Genomic DNA, 23,770 nt, shown 5'->3' with positions numbered 1-23,770 from the left:
ACTTTGAAAGATTATTTAGAAAGAAATAATCTTTATCTACCAAAAGAAAATTATGCTTATATAATAATATAATAACTTATAAATTAAGATACAACAATTATATTTCAAATAGTTAGCGTCTACTTTCTAAAATCAATTTGGTAGAGGCCGATTGTGACTCCTTTTATATGTACATCTTTTGGGTGATGACAATGACTTCATCATACAAACAATTTTTTAACGTCAATTATTGAATGTTATTAGTTATTAAATAATCAATGTCCAAAACAAATAATTAAAGATTAAATTACGTAATTTTTTTGTCATTTAATTATGAAAAGTTACAAAATGATCACTAAATTATTCGCTTTTGTCTTTTTTGGTCACTGATCATCAATGGCAACTTTTAAAAATTAGCATAATATCAACTTTAACCCTTAATATTTATAAATTATGTCAATTTAATCTTGTTTCCTCAAACAATTAACTCTCAACATTTATACATTGCGTAGTTTGATTTTTTTTTTGTACAACTTTGTTTTTCTTTACTCTTTTAACTAAAAAGTTAAAAATAAATTTATCAGTTCAATTTGATTAAAAATATATAAAAAAAATAGGAGCACCCAGAAATCCAAGATAATACTTTTTATCTTTTCTTTTTCTTTTAAAATTAACCCTCAATGTCACAAAGAAAAACAAAATTACAAAAAGAAAGACTAAATTATACAATGTGTAAATGTTGAGAGTTAAAAAAAAAATAGAATCAAGACTAAATTGATACAATATATAAATGTTAAGGGTTAAATTGCTATTATGCTAATTTTAAAAGTTACCACCATTGTCTTTTTTTTAACTCTTCATAGTTGGGTGACTCCTTGTGTAGTTTACCCATAATTAAATAATTAGGTTTCTTTACTCGTATTAAAATAAATGATCAAAGAAACCATTACCTCTATCAGTTTGTAAAATTGTTAAAAGTTACATAGGAGCTTCAACAAACACTCGTACATCGACCTCTCTGTTAGATATCATCTTAACTATCTAGTCTACTGCTAGATTTCTCTTCCAAATATTTTTTAATTGTATTTAATGAATCATTGAGAAAAAAAAACTCATTATTAATAAACAAAAAGCTTAAATAAAATGATTTTTTTTTTGTCTAAGAGTAGGTATACGAAAGGACCAAGTCAAGACTTTATTTTTGAGGCTAAAATTAAATTATATAATTTTAAAAAGGCTAAAATATAATTTTATCTTTCTATATGTTTGTTATTTATAATCTTAAAAGAATTAAATTAAAAAAAAATCATCTTGTGGGGTCAAAGTGTATTTTTACCTAACTTATAATTTAAAAAATTTCAAGGGACTAAAATAATAATTTTCCGTTTGGGGGGTGCTAAGGCCTTTGACTGCCCCTTTGGTGCCGTCCCTGATTCAAAGCTACCTGTAGGAGCACAACTATATACCTTTTTAGGGGGAGCTAAGATTTAGATGCTAAATACCCAGTAATACCATTTCTGCATATATGGCTTCTAGTAAATCTTCACCACCAGGTTTTGTGTTCTCTATACTAATTATCATCTCTTTCTTCAACTTCGTTACATGCAACAATCAACATATCCTTAGCAGCTGCAATTTCGATGCCATATATCAGCTCGGGGATTCCATAGCAGATACGGGTAATGATGTGCAAGACAACCCTTTATCAAAATTTGCAAGGTTACCATATGGAGAAACCTTCAAGAAAGCAACTGGGAGATGCTCCGATGGTTTGTTGATGATTGATTATATAGGTAAAATACTAAATTCTAATCAAAAGCTTCACTGAGACCATACACGTTGGGTGCATTGCTTGGAGAAGAATCAATCTCTTTTTCTCTAAAAAAGTGTCAACCCCATACTAGAAAGGTTTAGGAAGATGATTAATGATTATATTTGTATTGATTTTTGTTGGTTTAATTAACTTTTTTTAACCAGTGTGTTTACTGTTTCGTGTTTTGAACATTTGAACAGCACTATCTGCTGGAATTCCTTTTCTTGATCCTTACTTAAACAAAGATGGATTATTTGATTATGGGCTTAATTTCGCGTTTGCCGGAGCTACTGCCATGTCTGCAGAAGATTTAGCCAAGTGGAATGTTTCCTTTGTGCCTACCAGCATATCTTTAAGTAGACAACTTGACTAGATGTTTAGCTATTTCAATACAACTTGTCGTGGTAACAAAGGTTAGCATCTTTCCTATATATATATATATATATATATGTTTGTTGATATAGGATGTGGTGGAAGAGGTTGAAGGTGGCTCACACGTGAGTGTCAAGAGCTGCTAGCAGAGGTTGAAGATAGATTATTCTTGTAGACTTAATGGTCGAGTGATAGAGCCTGTACTAGATGTGACAGGAGCAGGTCCTGAGTGGATCTTGATATGACCTTGTGGTGGCTCGTGTGACAAGGCACATGAGTGTCTTTAGTTGGTTGAGCTATCATGCAGGCGAGACCTCCATGATGGAGCGGTTGGTCTAATGAGGCCTCCTGGTTAGGTAATCAGGTATAATAACGATGTTCAGAATGGATTAACACAAATAACCACTTGAGGTGTTATATTTGGTAGATTGCTTCAAGAAAAATGGAAAAGCTCTTTTCATGGTTGGGGAGATCGGAGGAAATGACTATAACTACGCCTTTTGGCAAGGAAAAACCATAGAAGAGGTTAAGACCATGGTGCCCGAGGTAGTAGAAACGATAAAACAAGCTACCAAAGTAAGTTTCCTTTCAAGAGACATCTGATTATATCACTTCTAATCATTGAAACCCTGTTTCTCATAAGTTCCACTGTGTAGAGAGTTATCGGATATGGTGCTACTCGGTTAGTTGTTCCTGGAAACTTCCCCATAGGCTGCTTTCCTGTATATCTCACCAAATACCAAACAAATGATTCTACTGCTTATGATGAACTTCATTGTTTAAAGGAGTTGAATAATTTTTCAATCTATCATAATTATCTTCTTCAACAAGCTATTGCTGAGCTAAAAGAAGAACATCCAGATGAAACCTGTTAAGAAATGGCTTAAAATTGGTAGTGGATTGTTGTTGTTGGTAGTGGGTTGTTGGTGGTAGTGGATTAGTGGATGGTTGTTGGTGTCCATTTTCAACCACAAATCTTTGCCAAAGTTTTGGACAATTATGTCCTTGAACTCTCTTATAAATAGAGAGGTTCATTAGCCATATTGATCATCCCAAACCAAGAGAGAGCAAAGCTTGTTCTTTGAAAGCTAGGATTTTAGCTTTCGGGTTTTCTATAGGGGTTGAGAGTTGTGAGGTTCTCGGGTTGTGTCTTGAGTGTAAAACACTTGTAATCTTCATCTTGTTATAGTGAAATTTCTTTTCGCCTCTGCCCGTGGACGTAGGCATTAAAGCCGAACCACGTAAATCCTTGTGTTCACTTTATTTTTTCGTTCCGGTCAATTTACTTGTAGTCATATCGGAGTTCTCGAATCGATCCTTTCCGCAACAAATTGGTACCAGAGCGTAGTTGAAGGAGTGATAATATTTTCTGAATTGCCCTGTGACTGCAGCTTTGTCTGATCTTTCACATCAGGAAGAAAATATTATCATTCATTCAAAGGTTCCAAATTATGGCTACAAGTGTTTCATCGACTAAGTATGATGTCGAGAAATTTACCGGGAAAAATAGTTTCAGTTTATGGCGCATCAAGATGCGGGCAGTGCTGGTTCAACAAGGATTGCTAAAAGCATTGTCTGGTAAAGATAAATTACCAAGCACGCTTTCGGAAGAGCAAAAGGATGACATGCTAGAAAGAGCACATAGTGCTATTCTGCTATGTCTAGGAGATGAAGTGCTACGAGAAGTAGCGGATGAGAAAACCGCGTCCGGTTTGTGGCTCCGGTTAGAGAGCAAGTACATGACGAAGTCATTGACGAACCGGCTCTACCTCAAGCAAAGACTCTATGCCCTGAAGATGGAGGAAGGTACACCTGTTTCCCAGCACCTGGATAAATTCAATTCCATTATCATGGATTTGAATAATATCGATAACAAAATCGATGATGAGGACCAAGCAATAATTGTTTTGTGTTCTTTGCCTCCCTCGTATGAGAATTTTGTTGATACAATGATGTACGGTCGTGATGACCTGACTCTAGAGGAGGTGAAAAATGCCTTAAGTTCCAGTGAGTTGAGGAAGAAAATCACTGGTAAGGTGGTCGAAAACAATGAAGGCGAAGGCTTGGTTGCTCGAGGAAGATCCAAGGCAAAGGGTGGAAGTTCAAGTAAAAGCCATCCTAGATCGCAGTCCAAGAAGAGAATACAGTGCTACTACTGTAAGAAGTACGGGCACATGAAGGTAGATTGTCCGAAAAGGAAGGAGAAATCAGAATCACAGGAGCAACAAAATGATCGTGCGAATGTAGCTGATGCAGATTCTTCAAGTGATGCCGAGATCGTTCTTGCAGTATCCGACTCTTACGCTGGTGGGAGATGGATTCTTGATACGGGAGCTACATTTCATATAAGTACTTCGAAAGATGCATTCTCAACATACGAGAAGCATTCTGGTTCAGTACTAATGGGAAATGACCACGCATGTCAAGTCATGGGGATTGGCACAGTTCGTATAAAGATGTTTGACGGTATTGTTAGAACTCTAACTGATGTTCGGCACATTCCAGAAATGAAGAAAAATTTGATCTCTTTGAGTACGTTGGACAAGAAAGGCTTTCGGTACTCTGCTGAAGGTGGAGTTCTCAAGGTATTCTCGGGTGCTTTGACTGTGATACGTGGTAATTTGGAGCGGGGCCTTTACTTCCTCGATGGTTCCTCGGTTACAGGTGTTGCGGGAGTGTCATCATCAGATGATCTAGATTCTGACACCACGAAGTTATGGCATATGCGGCTCGGGCATATGAGCGAGAGAGGCTTATCGGTGCTAAGCAAACGAGGATTATTGTCTGGGCAGTGTACAGGAAAGTTGAATTTCTGTGAGCACTGCGTCTTCGGTAAGCAGACTCGGGTAAAGTTCAGCACTGGGATTCACAAGACAAAAGGCACAGTGGATTACTTCCATTCTGACCTTTGGGGGCCTTCTCCGACAATTTCTAAAGGTGGTTACAGATATCTGCTTACCTTTATCGATGATTACTCGAGAAAGGTTTGGGTGTATTTTCTGAAGAGCAAGTATGAGGTTCTCATCAACTTCAAGCAATTTAAAGCTTTGATCGAAAATCAAACAGGAAAGAAGATCAAGCGATTCCGGACGGATAATGGCTTGGAGTTTTGCTCAGGTGAATTCAATGAGTTCTGCAAAAATGAAGGAATAGTGAGACACCGCACTGTTCGTCGAACACCACAACAAAATGGAGTTGCAGAACGCATGAATAGAACTCTCTTGGAGCGAGCTCGTTGCATGCGATCAAATGCTGGGCTCGGTGAAGAATTTTGGGCTGAAGCTGTTAATACTGCTTGTTATTTGGTTAACAGATCTCCGTCAACAGCTATTGAGCTGAAGACTCCTGAGGAAGTATGGTCTGGTTCTCCTGCTGATTACTCTGGTTTAAGAGTGTTTGGCTGCCCTGCGTATGCTCATGTAAATGAGGGAAAACTCAAACCGAGGGCGAAGAAATGCATATTTCTTGGATACGGCCAAGGGGTGAAAGGATACAGGTTGTGGTGTCCTGATCCGGTTTCGTCCAAGTTCATCATCAGCAGAGATGTGACTTTTGATGAGTCATCCATGCTTCGATCCACCACAAATTCCCGGGAAAAGGAGGAGTCAGATAGAATGGGAGATCACGGTGTTGAGAAGCAGGTGGAGTGTCAGGTGGACGCTCCAATTCCTACGGAAGGTACTTCAGTCCAGGATGATCAAGTTGAGGTGCAAGATTCCGATGAAGATGAGTCACCTCAAGAAAAACCATATAGCATTGCCACTGGAAGAACGAAGAGACAAATCAAACCAAATCCGCGTTACGCTAATCTGGTGTCTTTCGCGCTCAGTGTGGCGGAGTCCATTAGTATAGAACCTTCCAGTTATAATGAGGCTGTCACGTGTGATGAGTCGGCACAGTGGGCAATTGCTATGAGTGAGAAGATAGAATCTCTTCACAAGAACCATACTTGGGAGTTGGTTAAGCCGCCAAGTAACCAGAAGATAGTTGGTTGCAAATGGGTCTTCAAGAAAAAGGAAGGCATCCTAGGGGTTGAAGCAACTAGATTCAAGGCACGATTGGTTGCTAAAGGCTTCACTCAGAAAGAGGGGATTGACTACAATGAAGTTTTCTCCCCAGTCGTAAAGCATTCTTCCATTCGTGTATTACTTGCCATGGTGGCCAAGTCTGATCTAGAACTTGAGCAGCTTGACGTAAAAACGGCGTTCTTGCATGGTGAGCTCGAGGAAACAATCTACATGCGTCAACCAGAGGGTTTTACAGTTCCTGGTAAAGAAGACCATGTCTGTCTATTAAAGAAGTCTTTATATGGATTGAAACAATCCCCAAGGCAGTGGTACAAGCGGTTTGATAGCTTCATGATTCAGCATGGTTACACAAGATGTGACTATGATGCTTGTGTCTATCATCGGAAGCTCTCAGATGGTTCGCACATTTATTTGTTGCTGTATGTTGATGACATGTTAATTGCTTCCAAAAACATGTCGGAAATCAACAAGTTAAAGTCGCAGTTGAGTGGTGAGTTCGAGATGAAGGATCTGGGTGCTGCCAAGAAAATTTTGGGCATGGATATTCACAGAGATCGCAAGGCGGGCAAGCTTCGTGTGTCGCAGAAGAACTACATTGAAAAGGTTCTTCAACGCTTCGGCATGGATAAAGCGAAAACTGTGAGTACTCCGTTGGCACCACATTTCAAACTCTCTGCAGAGTTGTCACCACAATCTGATGAAGAAAAGCAGCAAATGTCTCACATTCCATACTCGAGTGCAGTTGGAAGCGTGATGTATGCAATGGTTTGCACTCGTCCAGACATTTCACATGCAGTTAGTGTGGTCAGCAGATACATGAGTTGTCCTGGCAAGGAACACTGGCAGGCCGTGAAATGGATTCTCAGGTACTTGAGAGGTTCTGCAGATTTATGCTTGGTATATGATCAGAGTGACTGCACTAGCAGTGTCACGGGCTATGTGGACTCTGATTATGCTGGAGATCTGGACAAAAGAAGATCTCTGACGGGTTATGTTTTCACTTATTCTGGAGGAGCCATTAGTTGGAAAGCTGTGTTACAGTCTACCGTAGCCTTATCTACGACTGAGGCGGAATATATGGCGTTAGCAGAAGCAGTGAAAGAAGCATTGTGGATGAAAGGTCTAGTAAGCAGTTTGGGTTTACAACAGGATTTCACTGTTGTATTTTGCGATAGCCAGAGTGCCATACATCTGACTAAAAATCAGATGTTTCATGAACGGACCAAACACATTGATGTCAGATATCATTTTTTTCGGGAACATGTTACGCAAGGTGACATTGTTATCAGCAAGGTTGCTACCGAGAAGAATCCTGCAGATATGTTAACTAAGGTGATCCCTGCATATAAGTTCAAGCATTGCTTGGACTTGATAGGTATTCGGGATTGATTAGCGCCAGAGAGGCGTTTGGAAGAGGTGATCCAGTTCGAGGAATTCACTATGATGTTCAGCTTGGTAAATTTCAAGCCAAGGTGGAGATTTGTTAAGAAATGGCTTAAAATTGGTAGTGGATTGTTGTTGTTGGTAGTGGGTTGTTGGTGGTAGTGGATTAGTGGATGGTTGTTGGTGTCCATTTTCAACCACAAATCTTTGCCAAAGTTTTGGACAATTATGTCCTTGAACTCTCTTATAAATAGAGAGGTTCATTAGCCATATTGATCATCCCAAACCAAGAGAGAGCAAAGCTTGTTCTTTGAAAGCTAGGATTTTAGCTTTCGGGTTTTCTATAGGGGTTGAGAGTTGTGAGGTTCTCGGGTTGTGTCTTGAGTGTAAAACACTTGTAATCTTCATCTTGTTATAGTGAAATTTCTTTTCGCCTCTGCCCGTGGACGTAGGCATTAAAGCCGAACCACGTAAATCCTTGTGTTCACTTTATTTTTTCGTTCCGGTCAATTTACTTGTAGTCATATCGGAGTTCTCGAATCGATCCTTTCCGCAACAAAACCGTTGTCTACGGTGACTACTACAATGCATTCCTGTGGCTTTTGAGCAAAGCTGATCTGCTTGGTAAGTCTGATTTATTTGCATCCATAAGTTTATGAGACCGTACTGTGAATGGTTCTAGTCATGTTCTGAGTTTTCGAAAAATCTCATTAGGTTTTGATCCAATATCATTGCAAAAGGCTTGCTGCGGAATTGGGGGAGACTACAATTATGGCTTATCAAGTTGGTGCGGAGATCCAAAAGTACCGGTATGCGAAAACCCTAATGAACGGCTTAGTTGGGATGGAGTTCATTTGACACAAAGAGCATATGAGTTAATGGAAACATGGCTTGTACGTGACATCTATCCGAAACTTCAATGTGAATACATTGTTTCATATAGTTCTGCTGTCTAGTTCCTGTAGGAATTAGTGGGGCTGTTTATGTTTCGAACTTTCTGTCATCCACACACTCATCTTTTGGTTGGTCACGATTTGATTTTGATCTGTTTCCTCTCTTCTGTCCTTGTATCATTATTTTCTACAATCCAATACGGAATATAAGATGTATTTTCTACAATTCAAAGTATAACCTAAAGTTTTCCATTCCCATTGTAGCTTCCTTTGATTGTTTCTTGGGGTTTGGTATAGGATGCTATCGCTTTATTGTGCCTATTTTTGGTGCTTTACCCTATTTTAATTTTCATTATAAAGCCAAATATGCTTCATTGAATTTTTCTTCACTTTAGTTTAAGTTTATTGCTTTCCAACTTCCAACAAAAAAACCATAAAAAACATCAAGTTTGGCCAATTCCCACTCCTGTCTCGACTTCTAAAAAATGGGTAGCGATGATGAATCTGATTCAGGGAGCATTGATGTTATCATTGATTATGAAGATTCTCAACCAGCAACTCCTCCTATGGAACAACCTAATGTGGTGGGAGCAGCAGCAGCTCAAGCTCCAATTATTTCATCATACAATGACAAAATCCGACCTTTGCTTGATGTCATCGACAGGCTCAGGCTGCTCATGGTGATGAAAGAAGGCATACAGCTCCCCACAATTGTTGTGGTTGGAGACCAGTCATCAGGCAAGTCTAGTGTTCTTGAATCCTTGGCTGGTGTTAACCTTCCTCGTAGCCAGGGCATTTGCACCAGGGTACCTCTCATAATCAAGTTGCAGAACCATGCAAGGCCAAGGCCAGAGCTCTACTTGGAGTACAATGGCAAAATGGTCCCAGTGGAGGAACCCCAGATTGCAACAGCCATAAACATTGCAACTGATGAGATTGCAGGCCCGGGTAAGAGCATATCTGACATCCCTTTGACTTTGGTGGTGAGAAAAGACGGGGTTCCTGATCTTACCATGGTTGATCTTCCTGGAATTACCAGAGTTCCTGTCCATGGTCAGCCTGACAACATATATGAGCAGATCCGGGACATCATCATGCAGTACATAACACCAAAGGAAAGCATTATCCTTAATGTTCTGTCGGCTACGGTTGATTTTTCAACTTGTGAATCCATTAGGATGTCGCAACAAGTGGACAAGAATGGTGAGAGAACTCTTGCTGTGGTTACTAAAGTAGATAGGGCCCCCGAAGGGCTTGTTGACAAGGTTACTGCAGATGATGTGAATATAGGACTTGGTTATGTTTGTGTTCGGAATCGGATTGGTGATGAACTCTATGAAGAAGCAAGGAAGGAAGAGGCTAGATTGTTCGAAACTAATGCACATTTGTCATGTATTGATAAATCAATTGTGGGTGTTCATGTTTTGGCTCAAAAGCTTGTCCGAATTCAAGCTAATGAAATTGCAAAGTGCTTGCCTGAGATTGTTAAAAACATTAGTGCAAAGCTGGAAGCAAATGTTTCAGAGCTAGAGAAAATGCCAAAGGCCTTAACTTCTGATGCTGATGCCACTCAAGCTATGATGAGGATCATTCAAGCAGCTAAAGAATCCCTCAAGAAGCTTCTTTGGAGGGGGAATTTGATGAATACCCCGAGGACAACACGAAGCACGGGACTGCTCGGTTTGTCGAAATGCTGAACCGGTTCTCCGATGAGCTTCACAACTGCGAGGAAAGTAATCTATCAAAAGACTTTTTAACAGAAGAGATCAAGGGTTTGGAAGATGCTAAGGGGATCGAACTACCGAACTTCCTTCCCTTTGAAGCATTCCTTCGTATCTTACGGAAAAAAGTCGAGAGGATATCATATCTCCCTATCAAGTTCACCGAAAAGTATTGGGATTACATAGACGATGTGGTGATGTCTGTTTTGACGCGCCACTGGGAAATGTATTATCACGTCAAGGTATTCGCGAAAGGAGCTGCACACAACCTTGTTCAAAAGCTGAGGGAGCAATCAATCAATAGGGTGAAAGAGATAGTAGAAATGGAGAAGCTAACAGGCTATACATGTAACCCTGATTACATGATGGAGTGGAATAAGCTCATGAAGGAACAAGACCATTTCATAAACCAAATATCTGGAACAAACATGGGGCCGCTGCCTTGCTGTGTGAACCTCCAAGGTTTCGGGGAAATCCAAGTCGAACATCTCAGACAACACTCGAATGTTTCGATCCTGCAACAAGCTTTCGCCCTGAAGATGAGAATGGTTGCTTATTGGAAGATATTTAAGGTGAGATTGGTTGATTCCATGGCATTGCATTTGCAATACCATGTTCATAATCTTGTACACAATGACACTGATGAGATTATGAAGGAGCTGATGGGACCAGATGGACATGGGATAAAGATGATGCTGGTGGAATCTCCTGCCATTGTTGCAAAGCGTGAGAAGCTTAAAAACAGCATCAATGTGTTAAAGGAGTCCAAAGATAGTGCGGCCAAGGTCATGGACAGGATTGCTGTTTATGATGCTTACTTGGTTTAATATTTTCACATAAAATTTAGGTCATCATCATGGTTTGCTTTATTACATGCTGCAAGTGTCTGTACTCTATATATATAGCATAGATTATAAAGAATTGAAGATTATATAATAATGTCAGAACTACTGTGGACGGTAAATTGGGGGATTAGTTTTTCTTTATTTTGTTTTCTTTAAAATCTTGCCAATCGAGTCTTAACTTAATTGTCAATGTAGGAAGATATAAGTTTTTGTGCGCAGAAGCATATTATCCTCTTATTTATGGCTTAAAAAGGGGCTACAGGTACTTCTAGATATTATGTCAAAAAAAGCAGATATTATCAAAACAGAATCAGACACCATATTCGATACAAAGAGAAAAAAGAGAGAGTAAATATATATTCTTTTAATTTTAACTAATGTTATAAAATTTGATAAATTACTTAAAATATTTCAAACTCAATGCATCCCCCATTCATAGCTATTCTAAATTAACAACAATAATTATGTATGAAACTACATACTTTAACAATTGAAACAACAATAATTATGTATGAAACTACATACTTTAACAATTGAATTACAAAAAATTACACAAAAATCAATATTTACGCTAAAAATTGAAAAATAAAAATTAGAATAATTTGAAATAAATTTTTATGAGTTCAATTTTTATATAAAATAAAATGATTAAAGATTAAAATATCTAAATGAAGCCAATGAGACATTGTGGGAACTTCATGCAATTTCTTTCGAAGCCTCTTTGCATGTCCCCTTTGAGAGCTCTAGAGTATAATGAATTTCACATACTCTCAAAGCGAATCCGACAGTGTGGGGATCGAACTACCGAACTTCCTGCAACAACTTTTCAATAATTCCAAGTGTTTAACTTATAATCTCCAATCTTTTTATAATATTACTTTCTAGCTCTTATACAGCTGCAAGGTCAATATTCCATCATCTTTCTTTCGAAACTTTGTTCATAAACTATCCGAGATTTGAATACTTAAAATATTAACATTAAATCTCACGATATCAGGCGAAATCATGAATTATATGATGAAAAGCTAAGATAAAATTATAAAAATAGGAGACAAAGCTAAAATATTTTACAGTAAAATAACCCAAATTAAATTTAAATATTTTCACATAAAATTTGGGTCATCATCATGGTTTGCTTATTGCATGTTTTGCTTTTTTGTGTAGCAAGATTCCAATGTTCCATGCCTTGGTATGCAATCATCTTTTTGGATTTTTATTTTTAAATACAGATGTTCTCATCTATTAATATGGTATTTAGGTAAAATTTTTCGAATAATAACTGATCAGTCTAAATGTTTGGGGGAAGAAGTCCAATATCATATTTGTTTTGACGTAAAAACAATACCAAAGTATTATCGTACATCAATATTCGTTAAATAATCCAAAAATAAGGAATAAAGAGAAAAATATCGTACATCAATATTCGTTATATAATCCAAAAACAAGGAATAAAGAGAAAAATATAGTACATCAATATTCGTTATATAATCCACAAAACAAGGAATAAAGAGAAAAATATACTTGGTATCTAGTTCTTGTAGGAACTTGTTCTGTTATCGACGCACTCATCGTCTGATTGGTTCCGATTTGATTTTGTTCTATTTCCTCTCTTGCGTCCTTGTTTCACTATTCTCTACAATCCAATACAGAATATAAGTTGTATTTTCTACAATAAAAAGTATAACATAAAGTTTCCATTCCCATTGTAGCTTCCTCTGAATGTTTCTTGGGATTTGGTATAGGATGCTATCACCTTATTGATCCTATTTTTGGTGCTTTACCCTATTTTAATTGTCATTATCAAGCCAAGCATGCTTCATTGAGTTTGTCTTCACTTAAGTTAAAACTTGTTGCTTTCCAACTTCCAACAAAAAAACCATCTAAAACATCAAGTTTGGCCAATTCCCACTCCTGTCTCGACTTCTAAAAAATGGGTAGCTATGATGAAGCTGATTCAGGGAGCATGGGTTTCATCAATGATTATGAAGATTCTCAACCAGCAACTCCTCCTATGGACCAACCTAGGGTGGTGACAGCAGCAGCAGCTCAAGCCCCAATTATTTCATCATTCAACGACAAAATCCGACCTTTGCTTGATGTCATCGACAGGCTCAGGCTGCTCATGGTGATGAAAGAAGGCATACAGCTCCCCACAATTGTTGTGGTCGGAGACCAGTCATCAGGCAAGTCTAGTGTTCTTGAATCCTTGGCTGGCGTTAACCTTCCTCGTAGCCAGGGAATTTGCACCAGGGTACCTCTCATAATCAGGTTGCAGAACCATGCAAGTCCAAGGCCAGAGCTTTACTTGGAGTACAATGGCAAAATGGTCCCAGTGGAGGAACCCCAGATTGCAACAGCCATAAACATCGCAACTGATGAGATTGCGGGCCCGGGTAAGAGCATATCTGACACCCCTTTAACTTTAGTGGTGAGAAAAGATGGGGTTCCTGATCTTACCATGGTTGATCTTCCTGGAATTACCAGAGTTCCTGTCCATGGTCAGCCTAACAACATATATGAGCAGATCAGGGACATCATCATGCAGTACATAACACCAAAGGAAAGCATTATCCTTAATGTTCTGTCGGCCACGGTCGATTTTTCAACTTGTGAATCCATTCGGATGTCGCAACAAGTGGACAAGAATGGTGAGAGAACTCTTGCTGTGGTTACTAAAGTAGATAGGGCCCCTGAAGGGCTTGTTGACAAGGTTACTGCAGATGATGTGAATATAGGACTTGGATATGTTTGTGTTCGGAATCGGATTGGTGATGAATCCTATGAAGAAGCAAGGAAGGAAGAGGCTAGATTGTTCGAAACTAATGCACATTTGTCATGTATTGATAAATCAATTGTGGGTGTTCATGTTTTGGCTCAAAAGCTTGTTCAAATTCAAGCTAATGAAATTGCAAAGTGCTCTCCAGAGATTGTTAAAAACATTAGTGCAAAGCTGGATGCAAATGTTTCAGAGCTAGAGAAAATGCCAAAGGTCTTAACTTCAATTGCTGATGCAACTAAAGCTATGATGTGGATCATTCAAGCAGCTAAAGAATCCCTCAAGAAACTTCTTTGGAGAGGGGAATTTGATGAATACCCCGAGGACAACACGAAGCACGGGACTGCTCGGTTTGTGGAAATGCTGAACCGGTTCTCCGATGAACTTCACAACTGCGAGGAAAGTAATCTGTCGAAAGACTTTTTAACAGAAGAGATCAAGGGTTTGGAAGATGCTAAGAGGATCGAACTACCGAACTTCCTTCCCTGTGAAGCATTCCTTCGTATCTTCCGGAGAAAAGTCGAGAGGATATCGTATCTCCCTATCAAATTCACCGAAAAGTATTGGGATTACATAGACGATGTGGTGACGTCTGTTTTGACGCGCCACTCGGAAATGTATTATCAGCTCAAGGTATCGGCGAAAGGAGCCGCTCACAATCTTGTTCAAAAGCTGAGGGAGCAATCAATCAATAGGGTGAAAGAGATTGTAGAAATGGAGAAACTAACAGGCTATACATGTAACCCTGATTACATGAGGGAGTGGAATGAGCTCATGAACCAACAAGACTATTTCATAAACCAAATAACTGGAACAGACATGATGTTGCCACCTTACCCTGAGGATCTCCAAGGTTTCAGAGAAATCCAAGGTCTCAGGGAGGTCCAAGGTTTCGGAAAAATCCAAGTCGAACATCTCAGACAACACTCCAACGTTTTGATCCTGCAACAAGCTTTCGATCTGAAGATGAGAACAGTTGCTTATTGGAAGATATTTAAAGTTAGATTGGTTGATTCCATGGCATTGCATTTACAATACTGTGTTCATAATCTTGTAAACAATGACATTGATGAGATTGTGAAGGAGCTGATGGGACCAGATGGACATGGGATGGAGAAGATGCTGGTGGAATCTCCTGCCATTGTTGCAAAGCGTGAGAATCTTAAAAACAGCATCAAGGTGTTAAAGGAGTCCAAAGATAGTGTGGCCAAGGTCATGGACAGGATTGTTGTTTATGATGCTTACTTGGTTTAATATTTTCACATAAAATTTAGGTCATCATCATGGTTTGCTTTATTACATGCTGCAAGTGTTTGTATTCTATATATATAGTATAGATTATAAAGATTTGAAGATCATATAATAATGTCAGAACTACTGTGGACGGTAAATTGGGGGATTAGTTTTTATTTATTTTGTTTTCTTTAAAATTTTGCCGATCGAGTTTTAACTCAATTGCTAATGTAGGAAAACGTAAGTTTTTGTGCGCTGAAGCATATCATCCTTCTATTTATGGCTTAAGAGAGGCTACAAGTACTTCTAGAAATTGTATAAAAAAAAGTATATATTATCATAACATAATTGGACACCAATATTCGTTACCTAATCCACAAATCAAGATACAAAGAGAAAAAAAGAAAGGAGTAAATATATATTCTTTTAATTTTAACTAATATTATAAAATTTGATAATTTACTTAAAATATTTCAAACTCAATGCATCCCATTCATGGCTATCCTAAATTAACAACAATAATTATGTGTCAAACTACATACTTTAACAATTGAATTACACAAAAATTAATAATGACACTAAAAATTGAAAAATAAAAATAGAAATAATTTGAAATCAATTTTTTATCAGTTCAAATTTTTTATATAAAATAAAATGATTAAAGGTTAAAATATCATAATGAAACCAATGACACATTGTGGGAACTTCATGCAATTTTCTTTCGAAGCCTCTTTGCATGGCCCCTTTGAGAGCTCTAGAGTATAATGGATTTCACATACTCTTCTTTCAAAGCGAATCTGACAGTGTGGGGATTTCGGTGTCTAAATTGATGAAGAATCTTTGAAGGTTAGCTAAGGCGATCAAACTACCGAACTTCCTGCAACAACTTTTCGATAATTCCAAGTGTTTAACTTATAATCTCCAATCTTTTTATAATATTACTTTCTAGCTCTTATACAGCTACAAGGTCAATATTCCATCATCTTTCTTTCAAAATTTTGTTCATAAACGATCCGAGATTTGAATACTTAAAATATTAACATTGGGTCTCACAGTATCAGGCGAAGTCATGAATTATGTGATGAAGAGCCAAGATAAAATTAAAAAAATAGGGGACAAAGCTAAAACTTTTTACATTAGAATAACCCAAATTAAATTTAAACATTTGAAAAGGGTGTAAATTACAATTGTTCCATTTAAATAAAAGCTAGAAAGGAACTAAATTGAACAACTGACATTTAAGAGGTCTAAAGCTCTTATCTACTCCTTTAGCTATGCGTTGCATTTGCATGACATGTTCATCGAGATTCGCCTCAAACACGTTAACATTCACTTAATTTTGTACTCCAAATTACAAAAAAATTCAACGATTATTTAATAACTTTGAAAGATTATTTAGAAAGAAATAATCTTTATCTACCAAAAGAAAATTATGCTTATATAATAATATAATAACTTATAAATTAAGATACAACAATTATATTTCAAATAGTTAGCGTCTACTTTCTAAAATCAATTTGGTAGAGGCCGATTGTGACTCCTTTTATATGTACATCTTTTGGGTGATGACAATGACTTCATCATACAAACAATTTTTTAACGTCAATTATTGAATGTTATTAGTTATTAAATAATCAATGTCCAAAACAAATAATTAAAGATTAAATTACGTAATTTTTTTGTCATTTAATTATGAAAAGTTACAAAATGATCACTAAATTATTCGCTTTTGTCTTTTTTGGTCACTGATCATCAATGGCAACTTTTAAAAATTAGCATAATATCAACTTTAACCCTTAATATTTATAAATTATGTCAATTTAATCTTGTTTCCTCAAACAATTAACTCTCAACATTTATACATTGCGTAGTTTGATTTTTTTTTGTACAACTTTGTTTTTCTTTACTCTTTTAACTAAAAAGTTAAAAATAAATTTATCAGTTCAATTTGATTAAAAATATATAAAAAAAATAGGAGCACCCAGAAATCCAAGATAATACTTTTTATCTTTTCTTTTTCTTTTAAAATTAACCCTCAATGTCACAAAGAAAAACAAAATTACAAAAAGAAAGACTAAATTATACAATGTGTAAATGTTGAGAGTTAAAAAAAAAATAGAATCAAGACTAAATTGATACAATATATAAATGTTAAGGGTTAAATTGCTATTATGCTAATTTTAAAAGTTACCACCATTGTCTTTTTTTAACTCTTCATAGTTGGGTGACTCCTTGTGTAGTTTACCCATAATTAAATAATTAGGTTTCTTTACTCGTATTAAAAATAAATGATCAAAGAAACCATTACCTCTATCAGTTTGTAAAATTGTTAAAAGTTACATAGGAGCTTCAACAAACACTCGTACATCGACCTCTCTGTTAGATATCATCTTAACTATCTAGTCTACTGCTAGATTTCTCTTCCAAATATTTTTTAATTGTATTTAATGAATCATTGAGAAAAAAAAAACTCATTATTAATAAACAAAAAGCTTAAATAAAATGATTTTTTTTTGTCTAAGAGTAGGTATACGAAAGGACCAAGTCAAGACTTTATTTTTGAGGCTAAAATTAAATTATATAATTTTAAAAAGGCTAAAATATAATTTTATCTTTCTATATGTTTGTTATTTATAATCTTAAAAGAATTAAATTAAAAAAAAATCATCTTGTGGGGTCAAAGTGTACTTTTACCTAACTTATAATTTAAAAAATTTCAAGGGACTAAAATAATAATTTTCCGTTTGGGGGGTGCTAAGGCCTTTGACTGCCCCTTTGGTGCCGTCCCTGATTCAAAGCTACCTGTAGGAGCACAACTATATACCTTTTTAGGGGGAGCTAAGATTTAGATGCTAAATACCCAGTAATACCATTTCTGCATATATGGCTTCTAGTAAATCTTCACCACCAGGTTTTGTGTTCTCTATACTAATTATCATCTCTTTCTTCAACTTCGTTACATGCAACAATCAACATATCCTTAGCAGCTGCAATTTCGATGCCATATATCAGCTCGGGGATTCCATAGCAGATACGGGTAATGATGTGCAAGACAACCCTTTATCAAAATTTGCAAGGTTACCATATGGAGAAACCTTCAAGAAAGCAACTGGGAGATGCTCCGATGGTTTGTTGATGATTGATTATATAGGTAAAATACTAAATTCTAATCAAAAGCTTCACTGAGACCATACACGTTGGGTGCATTGCTTGGAGAAGAATCAATCTCTTTTTTCTCTAAAAAAGTGTCAACCCCATACTAGAAAGGTTTAGGAAGATGATTAATGATTATATTTGTATTGATTTTTGTTGGTTTAATTAACTTTTTTTTAACCAGTGTGTTTACTGTTTCGTGTTTTGAACATTTGAACAGCACTATCTGCTGGAATTCCTTTTCTTGATCCTTACTTAAACAAAGATGGATTATTTGATTATGGGCTTAATTTCGCGTTTGCCGGAGCTACTGCCATGTCTGCAGAAGATTTAGCCAAGTGGAATGTTTCCTTTGTGCCTACCAGCATATCTTTAAGTAGACAACTGTTGGTGCAAGAGGCAGCAACAAGCTGTTTCTAGTCTTGCTTGAGAAGTAAGCCTCGAGCCTTGGTGAAGAAGCAAACTCGGAAGCAGAAAACAGAAAGATGAAACTAGCAAGTGAAAAACAGAAAAGAGAGAAGAAGATTGAATGAAAAATGAGCTGATATCTTTCATTAACCCAATCAACAAGGCATTAAGCCATTACATATATCAGTCAACAAGTAAAACAAACAAGTAATCACCTAATAACATACCTAACACCACTAAATTGCCTAGTAACTTGGTAAACTTGATTGAAAAACAAAAAACTTCTACCTAAACTTGTCATTCAGCACCTAATTACATCAAAATGCAGCTACCAACCAAGTTTGATCCTAACTAAATACAAAACATTCAATTAAGGAAACTAAATGGATAGCTTCAGCTTGCTGCACCAATTTTGCTGTTGAAGCACGTTCCTTGCATGGCCACCTTTGCTGCTACATGGGAGCTGACTTCAACACTCCTCCTCAGCTTCTATGCAGCAGACTCCTAGCTCCCTCTTCAGGCTTAGAAATCTTGATACACCAAGAGGCTTTGTGAAGATATCAGCAATCTGATTTTCAGAACTGCAATGGATTAGCTCGATCTCTCGAGCTTGTTCCATTTCTCTTATCACATGGAGTTTGATGTTGAAATGTTTTGTCCTGCCATGGAAGACAGGATTTTTAGCAATAGCAACTGCTGACTTGTTGTCACAATGTATCACAGTTGCTTCATTCTGCTGTAGATTCAAGTCGCTCAAAATTTTTCTCAGCCACATAGCTTGATTAACAGCATTGGCAGCTGCTACATACTCTGCTTCTGCTGTCGATTGAGCCACCATTGTTTGTTTTCTTGAGCTCCAACAAATCATAGCTGAGCCAAGTGTAAAAGCATAGCCAGAAGTGCTCTTCATGTCATCCTTTGAACCAGCCCAATCGCTATCAGTGTAGCCAATCAGTTTCAACTCTTCAGCCTTTCTAAACTGTATTCCATGGTTTAAGGTACTTTTGATGTATCTTAGCACCCTTTTCCCAGCCTTGTAATGTTGCTGGTTACAGCAGTGCATGAACCTTGATAGCATGCTCACAGCAAACAGAATGTCAGGTCTTGTTGCTGTCAAATACAATAAACACCCAACAAGGCTTCTGTAATCTGTTTCACAGACAGATTCATGTTCCTCCTGGCTCGATAGCTTTATGCCAATAGCCATTGGTGTGCTCACTGGTTTACAATTCTCCATTGAGAATTTAACCAGCACTTTCAAGGCAAATGTCTTTTGTTTCAAGAAGATTCCTCCTTCTACTTGATTGACTTCCATTCCTAGGAAATATGTCATCAATCTCAGGTCTGACATCTCAAACATTTTCTTCATTCTTGCTTTGAAATCAGCCATCATAAACTTGTCTCCTCCAGTCACTAGAAGATCATCAACATATAGTGATACAATAAGCTGTGTTTCAGCTCCATTCCTCTTAACATAGAGTGTTGGCTCACTAGCACTCCTTTCAAATCCCAAACTGACCAAATATGAGTCAATTCGAGCATACCAGGCTCGAAGGGCCTGTTTTAGGCCATACAAGGCCTTTCTTAGCCTATACACCAAATGTTCCTTACCAGGCACTATAAAACCTGGGGGTTGCTCGATGTATATCTCCTCTTCTAGGAATCCATTGAGGAATGCAGACTTGACATCCATTTGGTGGATTGTCCACTGGTTCTGAGCAGCAACTGCAATCAGTAATCTGATTGTATCGAGTCTGGCTACTGGAGCAAATGTTTCCATGTAGTCCAGACCATACCTTTGACTGAAGCCCTTTACAACTAGTCTGGCCTTTAACTTATTTAAACTTCCATCCGCATTGTGCTTCACTCGATAGACCCATTTTACACCGATAGTCTTTCTGTTTGCAGGCTTTTCAACCAATTCCCATGTTTGATTCTTTACAATCATGTTGATTTCATCAACCATAGCTTGTTTCCAACCTTCATCTGCCTCAGCCTCTTCAAAACTGCTAGGTTCTGCTATTGCAACCTGTGCCCTTTCATAAATATCTTCTAGGGGCCTTGTGCCTCTCACAGGCACATCATCAACATCCATTTCAGGTCCTAGCTGCTCAAGTTCAGCTTGATTAGGCACTAGGTCTTCTGAAACTGCTTCTGGCTCATTTTTCTCCCAATTCCAGCAGGCTTTTTCATCAAAGATGACATCTCTGCTCACCTGGACTTTGTTTGTCAAGGGATCCAAAATCCTGTAGCCCTTCTTGACTGAGCTGTAGCCTACTAGAACACCTGGTTGAGCCCTTTTAGAGAGTTTGTCTCTCTTTGCTGCTGGTATTTATGCATAACACAGGCAACCAAACACCTTCAGATGTGCCAGGGAAGGCTTGAAACTGAACCAAGCCTCGAAGGGTGTCTCGGATGCAAGAGCTTTGGTAGGAAGCCTGTTCTGAAGGTAAACAGCAGTGTTTACTGCCTCAGCCCACATGGTCTTGGGCAGTTTCTTTTCAAACAGGAGACATCTGGCCATATCTATCAGACTTCTATTCTTTCTTTCAGTTACCCCATTCTGCTGAGGTGTGTAGACATTTGTAAGCTGATGTTTGATACCAGCATCATTGCAAATGGCTTGAAACTGAGCTGAAGTGTACTCAGTGCCATTGTCAGTCCTTATCGATTTCAGCTTGCAACCTGTTTCTGTTTCTACAGCATTTTTAAACTTCACAAACACTTGAGCTACCTCAGAATTGTGTTTTAAAAAGAAAATCCAGCAAAACCTTGTAAGATCATCAATAAAGAGGATGAAATACCTGTTTTTACTGAGTGATTCAGTCCTCATCGGGCCACATACATCAGAGTGCACCAGCTGCAGTCTTTCAGTAGCTCTCCAAGCTGAATTTGTAGGAAATAGCAGTCTTGCCTGTTTCCCCATTTGGCAAACTTCACACACATCATCATGCTCCACTGAGCTGATGAAGTTCTCTGCCAAGCCCTCTTTGGCCAATCGAGCCATTGATCTGAAGTTGGCATGTCCAAGCCTTTGATGCCAAAGCTTGGAGTCTTCAACAGAGGCTGTGTATGCTGAGTTTGAGTCATTTGCCCAGTGAACCTCAAAGCATTTATCAGTCATTGTGACTGTCATAAGGCTTGATCCACTTGGATCAGTAATGTGGCATTGTTTATCCTTGAACACAACAGAATAACCTTTCTCGAGCAGTTGAGCTATGCTGAGAAGGTTTCTGTCAATCTGTGGTACCAACAGCACATTTGGAATGATCTTGTTGCCTGTGGGAGTACATATCAGCACTTCTCCTCTTCCTTCAGCCCTTATAAACTGACCATTTCCAACCTTGACCTTGGTTTTATAACTTCTGTCCAAGGTTTTAAACAAGGAGGCATCTGGTGACATGTGGTTAGTGCAACCACTGTCCAGCAACCAGCCTTTAGAGCATTTCTTCTCAGAAGCTACACAGGAAACAGCAAAGACCTGTTCTTCTTGGTCACTACTGTCCTCAGCTACTCGAGCTTCAACCTTTGACTGCTGAAATTGATTCTGCCTTGGCTTACTTCTGTTTTTACAGACCCTTTCAACATGGCCCTTCTTCTTGCAGTGTTGGCATACTGCATCTGGCCTAAACCAGCATCTGTCTTCTGAATGGCCAGGCTTCTTGCAATGTCTGCAGGGCTGGTCATTGCATCTTGCAGCATCAGGCTTAGGCCTATTTTTCCAAGGCTTTTTGCCTCTTTGAGCATTAGTGCTCGAGGTTTCTCTGGCCTTGGCTTGAAATGCACCTTCTTGGTGATCTTCAGCTCTGCTAGCTCTCCTTTGTTCCTGAGCATAGAAGGTGTTGATTAACTCAGTCAAAGAGATGCTAGCAAGGTCTCTTGAGTCCTCTAGGGAGGATATCTTGGCCTCATATCTCTCAGGCAAAGTGGAGAGGACTTTCTCCACAATTCTTGCCTCATCAAAGTGCTCACCTAGGAGCCTTATGCTGTTAACCACTGCCATAATTCTATCTGAGTACTGCTTCACTGTTTCTTCTTCCTTCATCTTCAAATTCTCGAAATCCCTTCTCAAGTTTAACAGCTGCTGTTGCCTTGTTCTCTCAGTGCCTTGAAACTCCTCCTTAAGCTTATCCCAGGCCTGTTTTGGAGTCTCACAGGCCATGATTCTGGTGAAGATGACATCTGACACACAGTTCTGGATGCAGGACATAGCTTTGTGCCTTTTGGTCCTCTCATCAGCATGTTGCCTAATCTGAGCTACTGTGGGATTAGCCCTCAGTGGTGCTGGCTCAGTATCTGTGTTGACAACTTCCCACAGATCGAAGGCCTGTAGGTAAGTCTTCATCTTGACCAGCCATATGTGAAAGCCTTCTCCATTGAAGACTGGTGGGGCTGCTGGTGAAAATCCTGAAGAAGCCATCAAGTTCCTTGTTTTGAAGCAACAGGTCCACTAAGACAAGAGCTCTCGATACCAATTGTTGGTGCAAGAGGCAGCAACAAGCTATTTCTAGTCTTGCTTGAGAAGTAAGCCTCGAGCCTTGGTGAAGAAGCAAACTCGGAAGCAGAAAACAGAAAGATGAAACTAGCAAGTGAAAAACAGAAAAGAGAGAAGAAGATTGAATGAAAAATGAGCTGATATCTTTCATTAACCCAATCAACAAGGCATTAAGCCATTACATATATCAGTCAACAAGTAAAACAAACAAGTAATCACCTAATAACATACCTAACACCACTAAATTGCCTAGTAACTTGGTAAACTTGATTGAAAAACAAAAAACTTCTACCTAAACTTGTCATTCAGCACCTAATTACATCAAAATGCAGCTACCAACCAAGTTTGATCCTAACTAAATACAAAACATTCAATTAAGGAAACTAAATGGATAGCTTCAGCTTGCTGCACCAATTTTGCTGTTGAAGCACGTTCCTTGCATGGCCACCTTTGCTGCTACATGGGAGCTGACTTCAACAACAACTTGACTGGATGTTTAGCTATTTCAATACAACTTGTCGTGGTAACAAAGGTTAGCATCTTTCCTATATATATATATATATATGTTTGTTGATATAGGATGTGGTGGAAGAGGTTGAAGGTGGCTCACACGTGAGTGTCAAGAGCTGCTAGCAGAGGTTGAAGATAGATTATTCTTGTAGACTTAATGG

At 38.1% G+C, this 23,770-nt stretch overlaps 3 protein-coding genes and 1 pseudogene across 3 annotated transcripts; all 4 read left to right on the top strand.

The window, feature by feature from the left end:
• Positions 1–1,458: 1,458 nt before the first annotated feature.
• On the top strand, positions 1,459–8,847 carry LOC107940469 (acetylajmalan esterase). The gene is made up of 5 exons (XM_041109775.1): positions 1,459–1,772; positions 1,993–2,163; positions 2,592–2,740; positions 2,821–3,034; positions 8,290–8,847. The coding sequence occupies exons 1-5, from the start codon at positions 1,505–1,507 to the stop codon at positions 8,529–8,531; spliced, it is 1,044 nt and encodes a 347-aa protein (XP_040965709.1). The 5' UTR covers positions 1,459–1,504; the 3' UTR covers positions 8,532–8,847.
• An 88-nt stretch (positions 8,848–8,935) lies between these two features.
• On the top strand, positions 8,936–11,175 carry LOC107940465 (dynamin-related protein 4C-like; annotated as a pseudogene).
• Positions 11,176–12,740: 1,565 nt separating this feature from the next.
• LOC121225510 (dynamin-related protein 4C) lies at positions 12,741–15,217 on the top strand. Its single transcript, XM_041109832.1, has one exon. The coding sequence runs from the start codon at positions 12,965–12,967 to the stop codon at positions 15,062–15,064; it is 2,100 nt and encodes a 699-aa protein (XP_040965766.1). The 5' UTR covers positions 12,741–12,964; the 3' UTR covers positions 15,065–15,217.
• Positions 15,218–17,873: 2,656 nt separating this feature from the next.
• On the top strand, positions 17,874–18,616 carry LOC121225456 (acetylajmalan esterase-like). The gene is made up of 2 exons (XM_041109774.1): positions 17,874–18,194; positions 18,417–18,616. The coding sequence occupies exons 1-2, from the start codon at positions 17,927–17,929 to the stop codon at positions 18,614–18,616; spliced, it is 468 nt and encodes a 155-aa protein (XP_040965708.1). The 5' UTR covers positions 17,874–17,926.
• The last annotated feature ends 5,154 nt before the right edge of the window (positions 18,617–23,770 follow it).

This window comes from Gossypium hirsutum, chromosome D13 (assembly GCF_007990345.1).
Source record: "Gossypium hirsutum isolate 1008001.06 chromosome D13, Gossypium_hirsutum_v2.1, whole genome shotgun sequence".
In the NCBI taxonomy this organism is placed as follows: Eukaryota; Viridiplantae; Streptophyta; class Magnoliopsida; order Malvales; family Malvaceae; genus Gossypium; species Gossypium hirsutum.
This window is presented reverse-complemented; position numbering and strand designations above follow the sequence as displayed.

Bases quoted from the DNA above. Each gene is read 5' to 3' on its own strand.
- LOC121225510 (XM_041109832.1), top strand. From the start codon at position 12,965: ATGGGTAGCTATGATGAAGCTGATTCAGGGAGCATGGGTTTCATCAAT.
- LOC107940469 (XM_041109775.1), top strand. From the start codon at position 1,505: ATGGCTTCTAGTAAATCTTCACCACCAGGTTTTGTGTTCTCTATACTA. The intron at 2,164-2,591 runs AGATGTTTAGCT...TATATTTGGTAG, and splicing joins TTTAAGTAGACAACTTGACT to ATTGCTTCAAGAAAAATGGA. The intron at 2,741-2,820 runs GTAAGTTTCCTT...TCCACTGTGTAG, and splicing joins CGATAAAACAAGCTACCAAA to AGAGTTATCGGATATGGTGC.
- LOC121225456 (XM_041109774.1), top strand. From the start codon at position 17,927: ATGGCTTCTAGTAAATCTTCACCACCAGGTTTTGTGTTCTCTATACTA. The intron at 18,195-18,416 runs GTAAAATACTAA...ACATTTGAACAG, and splicing joins GTTGATGATTGATTATATAG to CACTATCTGCTGGAATTCCT.